At 27.8% G+C, this 14,701-nt stretch overlaps 1 protein-coding gene across 1 annotated transcript; it reads left to right on the top strand.

Annotated features, from left to right (window-relative positions):
* Positions 1–8,897: 8,897 nt before the first annotated feature.
* On the top strand, positions 8,898–13,979 carry LOC105129804 (adenylyl-sulfate kinase 3-like). Its single transcript, XM_011032036.1, has 7 exons — positions 8,898–9,324; positions 9,569–9,709; positions 10,130–10,279; positions 10,463–10,581; positions 10,802–10,886; positions 10,975–11,021; positions 13,637–13,979. Exons 1-7 carry the CDS (start codon positions 9,123–9,125, stop codon positions 13,733–13,735), a joined length of 843 nt encoding a protein of 280 aa, XP_011030338.1. The 5' UTR covers positions 8,898–9,122; the 3' UTR covers positions 13,736–13,979.
* Positions 13,980–14,701: the final 722 nt, after the last annotated feature.

Below are 14,701 nucleotides of genomic sequence, written 5' to 3'. Positions count from 1 at the left end.
TTATTGTTGTTGTTGTTGTTGTTGTTATTTATAATTTGTACAATTAACCTCCATGTGGTTCGACTCTGGTCTTATTAGGTTATGTATTACTTCGACACTCCTACAGTTGGGAAATGACATAAATCTTTTGGTCGTGTTAAATAGATATATTGATTTTATCAATTTTTATATGCTTCACACAATTATTCTTACTAATATAAATGAATCAAGTTAAAGTTTTAGGATTTGTTTTCAAATTATTATTGTAAATTTAAAAAAATTAGTGAATTGATATAAGTTCAAATTTTTTTTGTGAAATAGCGCAGTTTAATCATGTCATGCTTCAGAAGCACTACACTTATTAAATGTTGCTATTTTTAAACATGACAAGATAATTGTAACATTTTTTAAGTACAACATGATCAAACTTCAATATTCTACCTCAACCGATTGGATCCGGTTGCATTAGTTGGTCAATTGTTTTACACAAAACCATAATTTTATGAAGTTTTTATTTGAAATATATTTTATAAGTTAAAATATATATCTTTGTTCAACTTGTTGACTCAAAAATAAATTCCAATTAAAATCTTAAAAAAGTTATTGTTCACATAATAGTGATTAATTATAAGTAGTTAGGAGTGAGTCTTTTTGATAACTAAATGAGAATTTGTTCCAAATAAATTATATAGATTACTTAACAAATGTATTTATGAATTAGTGGGATATGTCTTCATCTAATAGGAGGTCTTGTTATGTCTTATAAGAATAATAGCTTAAAAAAGCCATAATTTTTTTATTCGATTGTTGGATCGCACTTAAATGTTTATAGGAGTTTTTAGAGGATATTTTTCCTATTATAACCATTGCGTCATTACGTGGACTATCGAATCTTTAGATATCAAAAATCTCACTGAGACCTCTGGCTTTGATAATTTTGAGATTTTTCTTAGTTTTTCGTAATCGATCGATCAATTGAGCCAGAAATAGTACAGTTTAACCATGTCGTGTTTCTAAAATATGACATGATCAAACTATATTATTTCATTAAATTTTTTAGAGCTTCTATCAATTCACTATTTTTTTTTTAATTTATTGTGGTAACAGACCAATTTATCCAAAGTTTTAAAACAAGACATGTAAGGTGCAGATGGAGAAAGAAATTACTTACGATGAATATATTGATTACTTTTACTTTTACTTTTGAATTGTATCTTGTTTAGGTGGAAGAGCTCAGCCATAAACTCTGGGATTTTATATAATACTATGTACACATAAGATCAGCTACTTCCTCATCGTCTGTACTTTTATACTTCTATGTTTTAAAGCACTGAAGCAGCAGAGGAAGAGGCCGCCAAATTCGGAGTGGGCGAGGCTGAGGGCCCGAGGCTTAAGAATTGGTGAAGGTGGGCCTCCATTCGTTTAGAAACCCAAATACTTAGGCCTAGCTTCAACTCTTATTCATCATCGGGCCTTAATAAAAAGAAATCGGTAGGTGAGCCCAGCTTTTATTTTTCTTCCTAATCAAATCCAACTTCTTCTTCTTTCTTTTTTTAATTTATTTATTAAAGTGAGTATTTAGACTAATTTATATGTATTTTAATTAATTTTATAATATTTAAAATTAAAAATTATATAATTTTTCAATAACTTGATATTTATAATACTCAAATTAATAATATTTAAAAAATAAATATAGGATCTGACTAGTTAAACTATACCCTTTAAAATTAATTCAATTTCTTTTTATAACTTATTTGAATGGATGATGTTTATATATACATGTATACAGTCTTGTTTGATTGAAGTTAGTTTTAGATTTTTAATTTAAATAAAAAATATATAAATATATTTGATTAAAAAAAAATTTGATCTAGTTTTTTTTTTTGTTAAAAATACTTATTATTTTCAAAAGTTATTTTTATAAGTAATACGTGTGTGTGTGTGTTGAATTATGATTTAGGTCCAAAATTATTTTCTCATTAGGAAAACTAGGGAGACTCTGGCTCTTTCCATACAGCTAAATCAAATTTATTTTTGTGTTGTCTTTTTCTCTGGGAGGTTGTCATTATATCGTGTTATATTATAGAAAAGCCCACACAAACGTGATAAATATTGGACAGTGTTATATACAAAACCCACAAATATCATAATATTTTTTATTATTTTAAATTTATTTTTAATATTAATACATTAAAACAATATAAAAATTTTAAAATTTTAATTTAAAAAAAAAATATTTTTGAAAAAAAAAGTTGATATCCACCCTCAAACATTTAGTTAAACCATCTTGTCTAAATTTAATGGATTTGAGTTATTAAATTATTGGTTAGCATAGTTTTTTTTAATGATAGATAAAAAGAAATTAATTTTATTAACTTACTATTAAACTTCATTATAATTAATTTTTAAATTAATTTATCGGACCTAATTATATTTTTAAAGTTAGCTTGGTGTTTACTGAAGTGTACTTTCTTTCTTTATTAAATCCTAACATCTATAAGATTTTATTAATTTTTTTAATTATTTAAAAAAAAATTAGCTTTGAATAACTAACCGAACACCATCCAAAAAATATCTCATTCTTTATAAAATAAGCCCAGTATGATTTGTCAGGTCCCTCTTATTTTTTTTTTGATGGTCAAACAAATTGTTATCGTTTTTACTGGTACATAAAAGCCTGTCTTATAAAAAGATTTTTTTTTGTTTGTAAAATTTGTTTGATATTATGATAATTATTATAGTTATAATTTAAAAAAAATTATTTTTAGTTAAGATTGATTTGAAAAAATAAATATTTGATTAAAATTATGGTTGAAATTAAGTTCGAAGAAAAAATAGTTTTAATGTGTTTGGTTAGAAATACTTTTAAAATTAAGGTTTTAAAATAATTTAAAAATATATATATTAATATTGATAGTTTTTAATTTAAATAATATAGATTTAATTATTGCTATTATATCATAAAATAAATCGCATTTCATATTAAAAAATTACTTTAACAAAAAATTATCTATTATTTCATTAAATACAAAATCATCCGACAAGAACTACAAAATTAAATAAAATATTATCAAGAATAAAATTAAGATTACAGTATGAATAAATTTAATTTATTTTAAATTAATTTTTAAAAAAATTAAAAAAAAATTATTGTTCAAATTTATGTAAACAATGCGAATAAAATTAATTAATTACATTAGTTTTTTTAAAAAAAAACTATTCAATAAACAGTGAATGCATACCTTTATTATTATTAAAAAAACAAATCAGTTTAGTAAGTAATGGAGGATGCCTCTACTGTTCACTGAATAATATATCACATATCAGGATTTTGACTGCGCAGGAAGCAGCTCCTATCTGTTTTTTTTTTTTCTTATGTTTTAAACGCAACAGAATTTGGGACTTATAAATAGTAACAAGCATTTATTAATTAACCAAATAGCCTGTTGCATGAAATCACAGGAAACGTGGATGCTATCACTTTGCCAAACAGTTTTGTAGTAGGGGACATGCCACGTTGATTGTTTTGAGCTTTTTTGTTTTTTTTTTTGTTGCTTTTGAACATGTTATTTTATTATATTATCTATTTAACTCGTTTTTTTATGTTAGTTGGGTAATTTTTTTAATGTAATATTATTTTTTATGTTTTTATAATATCAAAAATCAATTATAAATAGAAAAGTTATATAGACACACAGACACACACACACACATATATATATATATATATATATATATATATAAATTAAAAATTATTTATACAAGTTAAAAGAATTATAAAATTCAATTTTTAACCTACCAAAATTAATATATCAAACTTATAATTCTAGTCATTAACTTAACTGAGTTAAATAATTTTTTTCAATAATTTTTTTATTTAAAATATACACCTATAAAATTAAGAACTAACCAAATATCAAGATAATTAAATTAAAAAAAATACTAAATTGGAACTGATTATGTTTCCTAATTAATAATCAATAAAATATTAAATGATAAAATTATAAAAAAATTAAACAAAGAAAAAAAATATGTATACAGACCTGAAGTAGCCCATATGATGGGGTTGTATTATTTTTTTTAAAGGTGAATAACTTGTCATCTACCCTTAAATTTTTGGGAAAAAATAAAAGGTGATGTGTTACTTGTCCTACCTAGATTTGGTTGACATCTAGTCTTTAGAAAAGCAGGCTATGATGTTCTAGATAAAAAAAAAAAAAAACACTCATTTTTTTAACCTTTCGATCCTTAAAAACTCAAATTACCTTGTAAGGCAAGTTGAAACAACCATCTTGAAATAAAAATTATTTGTGAGCTTAGATCTATAAGGAAAGTTCAAAAAAAAAAACTTACAATAAATTCTCCTCGTTAAAAGGATTTCATTGACATCAAAATCATCATTTTTCATTGCCTTAATTGGTGTAAATGGTGACCTTTTTCTCGATCTTAAAAAATTTAACCATATATTCTCTCATCTCAAATTAAGGATAAAAAAAATTGGGATCAAAATTAAAAATAAAATTTGAGATTAATTTTTTTGTTAATTTTTTTTTAAATTAAAGAGATCAAATGATTATAAGAGGAAAAGTTTAGGAACTAAAATAAGTTTTTTTGCCCAAACTTTCCTTGTTGCACGTTTACCCCTTTTCTTTTAAGCTCACAATTCCTTAACTAAATAACCTAATTTGGCCTTCAATTTGCTAATTTAGGAAAAAAAATTAAAAATTTAGATGAAAAAAATTCATCACGGAACTTTATAGTGAATTATGAAGTAGTTCCGAGCATACTTAAATATCATTCCCCTTGTTAGTGTTGATTATTCTTTATTATCCTTGTCATAATGATAAGGCAAGTATGGTAAAGTTGAGTTCTAACCACATTTTTATTTTCTAAAAAAATAGAAAAATATATCGATCATAAAAAAAATAAAAAAGTATGATTATTTATTTATTAAGTCAAATTAAATTTTTATTTTTTTTATTATAATATATTTGTTCTTGAATCATTTATTAAGTTAATTTTATATTTTAATTTAATTCCTTGATATTTGATTTCTTAATTACAATGCATTTGATCTAGAATTAGTTTTTTTCCTCAACTTTATCCCTTAACATTTAATTTTTATATCAAATTTAGTCCTTATTCATTGATTTGTATTTTTAGTTTTGTTTAACATTTTTTAATTGAAATTGTTTTTCAATTTCATCCTTATAATCTGATTTTTTTTTTTGTCAAAATTTGATTTTATTCTTTTCAGATCTACTTTTTTTTTATTTCTTATCTTTTCTTATTTTTTTTTCAAGTTTATCCGTTGGTTAAGAATTTTATATTGTTATTTTTGTAGATTTGCTTTTTATTGTATGATTCATCCTCATGATCCATATCACAAGTTTTCAATAATGGACTAGGTTAGCTTTGGTTATTTTTATTTTATTTCATCCATCATCACTAGATTCGTTGAAAATTGATATTCTTTATTTTAAATGTTTTTTTATAGAGTTATCCCGATATTATGTTTCAAGTCATGGATTCAGCAAGTTTATTAAGTTTGACTCGAATTTTTTTTCATTACTTTTTAATTATTATTTTTTTCACTGACTAGAATCTTATTTTTTTTTAATCTTCGATGAACCACTAGATTAGAATGGTTTTGATTAACAAATTAATTAGAGTGCACGTACATGATTCTTAATCAATAAAACAAAGCATTAGTTTGGGTGTATATTTTATTGAAAAAAATAACAAATCACTTCATTCCAATCATCTTCAAGAAATTTACGTGTTAATTAAGAAATTAAATCAGTTGTTTTTTTTTAATTTAAAAACAGTGTTCGGTGAACTTTATTTTGAAAGTAAATCAGTTAAATTAGTTTCATTTTGTTTAGTTAGTACTTTTTTTTTTGTTGATAGGGTAGACTTGACGTGGCAATAAAATCACACATTTGATATATTAACCCAATTAAAGTTAGGATGAGATTTTTAATATTTTGTTGTTGTCAAGTTTTCTTGTTAATTAATTTATTATTATTATATTTTTTTCATTCATATTATTTAAACTCTCTCAAGTCCATGACCCAACTTTCAAATATGTTTTTACTTGTTTTAGGTATTTATATGTCACTCTAACATCTAGCTATCTAGTATACTATAAAATATGATGTGTTAAGCAGGTAAATAAGTGCTTTAAAGGTTTTTTTTTTTTAATAAGCCTTTATTAAGATTAAAAAAATATTTGGGAGTATAATAATGGTTGTTTTTTAAAATATTTTTTTACTCAAAAATATGTTAAAATAATAAATTTTTATTTTTAAAAAATTATTTTTAACATCAACACATTAAAATAATCCAAAAATATAAAAATTAATTAAAAAATTTAAAATTTTAAAAATATAATTTTAACCACATTTCCAATAAAAAATCCAAGCACGTCCTTGGCTACTTTTAAAAGTTGGTGACATGGTATGTTTTATAGGTTTGCCTGTCTGGAGTGCTTTGTCATAGGTTTCATTTTTAAATGCTAATAAATTAAACTGGATATAATTTTTTAAATAGTTTCATCTTTGCCCTTCAGAACTAAATAACTAGCAAAAGGTGCAAAATTTCGACCACGAATTACACGATTTTTAAAACAGAAAAACGAAAACGGCAACGTCGGTAGGAAACTAGCGAGAAGACCATGCTTCCCCGTGAATATTGCAGAGTAGCCTTGTTGTCCATGCTTCCCCGTGAGGCGAGAATTTTTTTTTTTGGTGTGAAAAATGATGTTTAAGTATGGTAAGTTTGTTTTTTTTTTAAATAATAATAATATATCAACCGGGTTATAGACTAAACTAAATTGAATAAAATAATTTTTGTTAATTAAATAAAAAAATAGAAAATGATAGCATATGGATCATTTTTTAAAAAGAGAGACAAATAAAGTATATAAATTTTCATCCCATTAAATATGGAAGAATAAAAAACATATAAAAAACATATCCTGATCAACTTGAGTTAGCATAATAAATCTATACCTTCAGTAATCATAGCTAAATCAATCCAAGATATTCTATTAAATTTGTGATTCAGATAATTAGATTGAAATAATCTAATAAAAACGTAAAGAGAATTATAATTTTTTTTAAAAAAATCATGTTAATTTTTCAAATAAGTAATTCAGATAATTAGACTTGAAATACCCTACAAGAAAAAACCATGAAATCCATTTGACACTCAATCAAATACAAAATTATCATCTATAATTTACAATTACAATAATATCATCTATAATTCCATTAACGTAAATTCCTTTCATCTTGCTTTGGATTTAGTGTTTTTGTGTGGATGTGTTATGTCTAAAGAGAAAGGATTAGAGAGAGAAATTATGCTAGGGAGAGAGAGACGAGGATCGTGAGAAAATCATGTAGATTTAAATTTATTATATATGAGGGAAAAAATATCTTTTTATTTGTTTTGATATATCCCATTGAACACAAAAACAAATCATAATTTCTCAAACCTTAGGAGGGTTTTTTGTAATGATCTCATGAATTTTCTATTTGATTGGAATGTTAAGTTGAAAAGAAAAATTAATTTAGTAAAAAAAAGTAAAAAAATAAAAAGAATAAAAATCAAAATTAAAATAAAAAATAAAATAATTTTTTGATTGAAAGTTGAGATTGAAAAGATTAATAACTTAGACAAAATAACTAAAAAGAAAATTAAAAATCAAAATAGTAAGGACCGCATTGAAAAATATAGTACTATCAATTTGGATTCGACGATGAAATTAAAACTCAATAAAACTCTTACAAAAGAGTAAATGAAAAAAATCAAAAGAATATGGACTAGATTGAAAATATAATATTTGATAAATTAAAATTGAATGGTGAAATTAAAAACAAATAAGATTTTTATAAAAAGACTAACAACAAAAATTTAAAATATAAAATATAAAAACTAAAGTTGAAATATCAATAACAAAAAAGATCAAGCTGTAATTTTCAAGGGAGGAGAAAAAGAAAAAACCACCGATAACAAACAAGACAATCAATACCAACACACATTGTTCCAAAGAAAAGATGACTTGGTGGCGTTTCCATCGACATGGTGAAACGATATTCTTAGATGCCTTGAGTCTTTACACTTGTTGCTCGAAGTGCATGAATGCCTCCTAGTGGCACACACACATCTGCTTTTTTTTTTTTATATATATATATATAAAATAATTAGTCACATACTAAATTATTTATGAGCTGACATAATCTTAATAAGAAAACTATTATGAAAAATTAAAAATATCCTTTTAGTTTAGTTTTAGAATTTTTGTTTTTAAAAGTATTTTTATTGTTTTATTATACTTTTTAATTATTTATTATTTTTTATATTTACTCGAATATCAAATCATCTCTTAACTAATATTATAACAATAATAAAAAATCATTATAAAAGTATAAAAATGTTCCTTTACCACCAACTTAACTTTTTTTTAATTCTAAAAATATTTTTTCATTGCACTATATAATTAAAATAAAAAAGTTTCATTCATTCCCGATCAATTTAATAATAATTAATATGCCATTTGAAAATAACTCAATCTCTTGTTAAATGATTTTTGGTTAATAGACAAAATTGTCGTTGCATTGTTTAAGTAAACAGTACAAACAAATCTAGAGTTACATAAAGGCATGCATAGTACAATTCAATTCCATTCATCTAAACCACACAACGCAGAAGAAAACGACAGTCTGTCCAAAGATGATGGAAGCAGGAGAAAGAAATCATGCAAGTGTCAGACAGTCACCTGTGTGGCAAAGAGGGCAGTCCAAAACCATCTCAATCATTCATTAATTCCACAAAATCACGTGACAATCGCAAGACAGATTATAATCCACTAACCAGCCATTCTACATCAAAATCATGGAACCGTGTCAGTAATTTTATCAGCCTCAAGAAATAATTAAAATACCCAACCACTTCCATTCCTTCTTGTCGCCTTTCTTTCCTAATTCACGTTTTAGAAAACGTTGTTGTGAAATTGTCATGTTCAACAACCCCGTCTTTATCCTCATTACACTCATATTCTGAAACATACATTTATATATATAATCATTCGTTACATTTCGTACCGTTTTTTGTATGTTTTTTGTTTGTTTTGAGCAATGAATACTATTGGTTTTAAGCCAGCACTGCCTGTAATTTCGGGCTTCAAAAAGCTCGGACTTTTTAGCTTCAATGGTGGCAATCAACCCATTGATTTTAAACCGAGAGGGGTTTGCCTGGTCAAGGTTGCCATGGAAGAGACACAGACGCTTAAAGTGGATGCTCAGGGCAAGGTGGATAAGTTGGCAAATGGGCATGCAGGTAACTTTTTTTATTGGGTTTAATTTGTGTTTTGTATTAGTAATTGAATTTGGACCAGTTTATTAAAGTTTGGTTGGTGAAAAAAGTACAGAATTCAAGGTTTTTGACTTTTGATCTCGTTTTCTTTCTTGGAAAGTGTCTTGATTAAGGTATTTATTGAGATTGGGATTTATCGATTGAATTCTTGTTCTTCTTTGTATAGTTTGGATTTTGACTTGATTCTTCACATGAGTTTTGGATACAGGGAAAAATCACAGCCATTTGTCTACAATAGGGAATTCAACAAACATAAAGTGGCACGAGTGTCCAGTTGAAAAAATTGACAGGCAGAAGCTTCTTCAACAAAAGGGTTGTGTTATATGGATCACAGGTCTCAGTGGTTCAGGTTTGTCATACTTGGCTCCATTGAATTCTTCTTGTGGTTTTTTGTTTTTTCAAATAAAAAATTGGGTTGATTGTCTACTGATCGTAGACCAAGTCTGTCTGATGTAAATGAACAGTGTTTGACGAGCTTTTTAGTTTTGAGTAAATTCCTGCAGTGTGGTTTTTGTTCTGACTTTTTGAATCAAGGATGGCAGGTTAAATTTTTCTGATTTTAAGTGCTCTCACACAAACACCCATGAAGCTTAGCTTGCATTGCATTGATTCTATTTTTTGGTTTTTTAATGCCTGACTTTGGGTTTCTGGTGCCACTGTGGGGAAAAAGTTCTAGATTTCTAAATATTTTTTGTATTTAATCCTCTACCTTTCGTCTCCATCTTGCTTCTGTTTCATGCCTTCTTATGTTCTGAAACTCAATTGATAGGGAAGAGCTCTGTGGCATGTGCCTTGAGTCAAATGCTGTGCCAGAGAGGAAAGTTGTCATACATTCTTGATGGCGACAATGTCAGGCATGGCCTCAATCGTGACCTTAGTTTTAAAGCAGAAGACCGTGTTGAGAACATAAGGAGAGTTGGTAAGCATTGTATTAATTGCTTACATCTTGTGATTTTTCCTTACAAGTATTACTTGTTATACCATCACGCGTGACAGTGGGGATGTCTACTCAGTTAATAATGGTTGATTAATAGTAATCTGCACTCATGGACCTTTGGATGGTTGAGTATGGAATTTTGCAATATGTCTCCTTTGTGTTTAGGGGAGGTAGCGAAACTGTTTGCAGATGCTGGATTTATTTGCATCGCCTGCCTGATCTCTCCGTACAAAAGGGATCGGGCTGCCTGTCGAGCAATGTTACCAAGTGGAGATTTCATTGAGGTTGGTGCTTCTCCAGTTTGTGATTGCTTTATTTAAACTGCTTTATTTGAACTGCAAAGTTTAGCAAGTAGGATTTTATTGTAGTTCTTTGTTATCTTTCCTTTGCTGCTTAGTTTGGGATCCAACCTTCAAATGTTGCTCATGCTGCCAATTATGCCTGATCAGATGATGAAATGTTGCTCATATTGCTAAATATGCCTGACGAGGCTTGTCATAACAGGTGTTTATGGATGTTCCCCTCCGTGTTTGTGAGGACAGAGACCCAAAAGGCTTGTATAAGCTTGCTCGTACTGGGAAGATCAAAGGTATTAATTCTTAGGGAACTGCTATGCAGCTGAGTTGTATTGCATGAATTAACTGTAAAGAGCTCTAATGTTCGTCTATATCCTGCAGGTTTTACTGGCATTGATGATCCATACGAATCACCATTGGATGCTGAGGTAATTGTGCAAAATGAAAAAGAATATTGTAGCCAACATAAATGCACTGTAAAACCATGCTTATAGACCTGCATGGTTCACTAATGGGATGCAATGTGCTTTTTTTCTTTCATTTGGATGATCGATTTTAATGGAACCTTATAATGATATCCTCAAAGGTCCACGTAGCTTGGGGTAAGATTGATGTCTTGAATATTGGTTAATTTCTTGGTTATGATAATATGATTTATTTTTTTTAATTAAGATAACTGGAGATGTATATTTGATACTCACATAAGGTTCTATTTGGTGAATTTGAAGATTTTTTTGATGATTAAGTCATTAACTTTTTAAAAGAAAATACAATAATATTACATAAAACTCAAAGAATGTAAGCCTATATTTAGAAAATATTATAAGAAGTTGATGAGAGTGAATTTCCTATCATTGTCCATACTTAGAAAATTTTCAAAGGATAGAGGGACATACCCATATCAACATCCATATTTATAAAATTTTCTAAAAAGTAGGGGGAGGGACTTAATGACGATGGTGTTATTATATTAAAGAGATCAAGTTAATTCCTTTCTTAAAGAGTTATTGTATTTTTTTTAAAAGTTGAAGGTTTATGACATTTTTAACGATGATAGGGGGCATGAACCCTTTACTAAAGAGAGAGACCCAACCTAAAAGTGAAATATTCAATATTATCTCTAGAGATAGCAAAAGGCTTGAGATCCTATGTAAATAGTTGTGTCAATTCTTTAGGTTTTAGTTAGCTTTGTTGTATATATTTGGCTATATAACCGAGGTTATGTTGCTTTGTTGAGGTTGACCATCTGAAGCTATCATGGAGGGTAGGGCTATCATACTAGAAAGAACTCTTTTCAGTGACATTGTGCAATTACATAGAGAATCCCTTTTAGAAAAAGTGTGCAATCACATTAGGAAGAACCTTTTTAAAGGAGAGGGTGTTATAGTCTAGAAGCTTTTAGTGAAGAATTGTAAATAAAAAGTGTATGTCAAAGAGACAATTATCTTAATTAAAAAAAGTGTAGAACCTTTTTAAAGGAGAGGGTGTTATAGTCTAGAAGCTTCTATTGAAGAACTGTAAATAAAATGTGTATGTCAAAGAGACAATTATCTTAATTAAAAAAACAAAACATATCCTGAGGTGATTTATTGAACTCTAGAGAGCCTTCTGATCCATTCATTGAAGAGTAGTGCTATTGCACTAGAGAGACTTTTGGTAAATCCCTTGTGAGGTAGGGTTTCCCCGAGTGCCAAGACTTGTTGAGATAGCGAGACTTCTAGTAAACCCTTTGGAGGATAGGGTTTCCTAAGGTGCCAAGACTTGCTAAGATAATAAAGCCTAATTTTGCACCTAAGCGGTCAACACAACCCTGATGAAGAGTTCTATTTGGTTGATGAGTTATTATTAGAAGATTGAATGAGCAAAAGTGCTCGCGATAACATATAGATGCATTAAACGTTCTAATAAGCTAAAGTGTATCCTTGTTGTATGTCGTGGAATGACTTGGAAAGGTCATTAGAAAGAAACTGAAAACTTTTTTATTAGTTCTCTAAAAATGATGCTAATGCTAATGTCCCAAAAAATCCAATTATTTAGGGGACAGGGATAAGCAGTTAATCACTTAGTTTTGGTAACCTGATCCATTCTTCCTAACAAAGATAGCTGGAGGTGGGTGTTTGATATCTGTAAAAAGTTCTTTTTGGTGAATTTAAAGACTTTTTTATGATTAAGTTAGTGATTTTTTTAGAAAAAATATAATAATATTACAGAGAGATATTCTAAAAAAAAATGTAGTAGATAATGAAGATTTTAAATCCTTTATTTAAAGGATTCATGATTTATTTGTAGCTTATGAGGTTTTTTATGAAGAAGAGAAACTAAAATATAATATTGCCTTGATAGTATTAAAAAAAAATATCCTTGATATACGTATTAATATTGATGAAAAATATCTTTGATACATATATTAATAAGGAAAGCATATGTATTAATCAGAATGAAAATATGGTGGACCTTTAAATGACTTTTATATATTATTTCCTTCATAATATTAATATCAATGAAAATATAGTAGATTTGTAGAGAATTTTTATATACTTAAAATAAGTAAAAAGAGTATAATTCAAAATATGGTTGTGTTTAAAAGAGGTGGGATATTACGTTGGCTAAGCTCAATAAAATATGAGTAATCATTATGTTGGTTGAGTTTAAAGGAGTTGGGTTCTTCTCTCAACTGAGCTCAAGAGAGATTGGATCATTTTCTTGATTGAGCCTAAAAAATTTAGATTTTTTTTTTAACTGAACTAAAAAAAAATTAGATCTTATAGAGGTGTTTTTGGCCATTTAATATGAATTGATTACTTATAAATTGTGGTACTCCTGATATGGTTCCATTACTATAATTGCCTCTATTATGTTATCTTAACAATTATGTTGCTGGCTTGTATTTATATTTACCGATGTGTTGTGAAGCCTTATCGGCTCATCTCTTACTGAGTTACTTGTTTCACTGTCATTAACTAATTCCTCTACCTGTTCGAGCATTCTAGCATATCATCAATACATGTATTTGGTGTTTAAATGTTCGTCTACTATTTTTCAGATAGTATTGCGATGCAACACAGGAGACTGTTCTACCCCAAGCGACATGGCTGGAGAGGTAATTTCTTACTTGGAGGAAAAAGGGTATCTCCAGGCATAGAAATGCTGCGGCGGTCTTGACTCTGAGCCGCTGACGTCTTTGTTAATGTTGTATTAATGGCAACGGTGGAAGCTGCTCGCTTCCCTAGTTGCTAAATATCAAATATATTGATTAGACTTTTGGTGTTTCGTTAGTTCATTCATCGATTAACTAACGCCACCATCTTGGCCTCTGCAAGGCCGATGGAAATTTCATTTCTTTTGATTTGTATGTATTAATAAAGCTGGAATTGGTTTGGAAAATATGTAGAATGCCTGCGAAAAGCTTGTTTTCCATGTAGTTATATCTAAATAAAAAGAAAAAAAAGAGTAGAAGAACTGTATTCGTATGTTTTTTTTTTATTAATTAATAAAAACGAAAGTTATTTGTTAGTGCTGATTTTGATTATTAAATAAGTTAAAATTGGTGTTAATAAATTTTATTATGTGAAGAGAGTTTTATAATAGTTGTTTTAAATCTCAATACATCTTTTATTTAATGAATAATAGATAGAATATAAAAGTAATAAGAACCCGACCTAGAGTATCTGTTGATATTCCTATTACTTAGCCAGCGTACGTAAGAAGGTTTCTTAGCTAAACATTTCACAAGTAACAAGAAGAAAAGCAAAAGAACGCATTAATTTATGCATCTGACCCTATGACCGTAACCATGTCATTCATTTTTCATTGTATGTTAGGTTTGGATCTTCTCCCTCGATGGCTATTCTCTCATTAAACCCTTTATTACTTTCTGTTGATATTCCTATTCTCTCTATATATCTTTCTGCTTTCTTTCTCACCAGCCTCGAACTCTTGACTTAAGCATGTGCTTTTGAAACCAGTGCCACGAGGGAGGCCGGTTCAGTTTCCTCTTATTTGTGTTCTTAAATAGTCATTTGGAATCTGCTACATTGGGTTGTGCCTTGTGTTGTCGGAGACAATTATATACTAATGGGACGACCAGTCAAATGGACTGCAACAGTCA

This window comes from Populus euphratica, unplaced genomic scaffold (assembly GCF_000495115.2).
Source record: "Populus euphratica unplaced genomic scaffold, PopEup_1.0 scaffold34.1, whole genome shotgun sequence".
NCBI classification, from domain to species: Eukaryota; Viridiplantae; Streptophyta; class Magnoliopsida; order Malpighiales; family Salicaceae; genus Populus; species Populus euphratica.
This window is presented reverse-complemented; position numbering and strand designations above follow the sequence as displayed.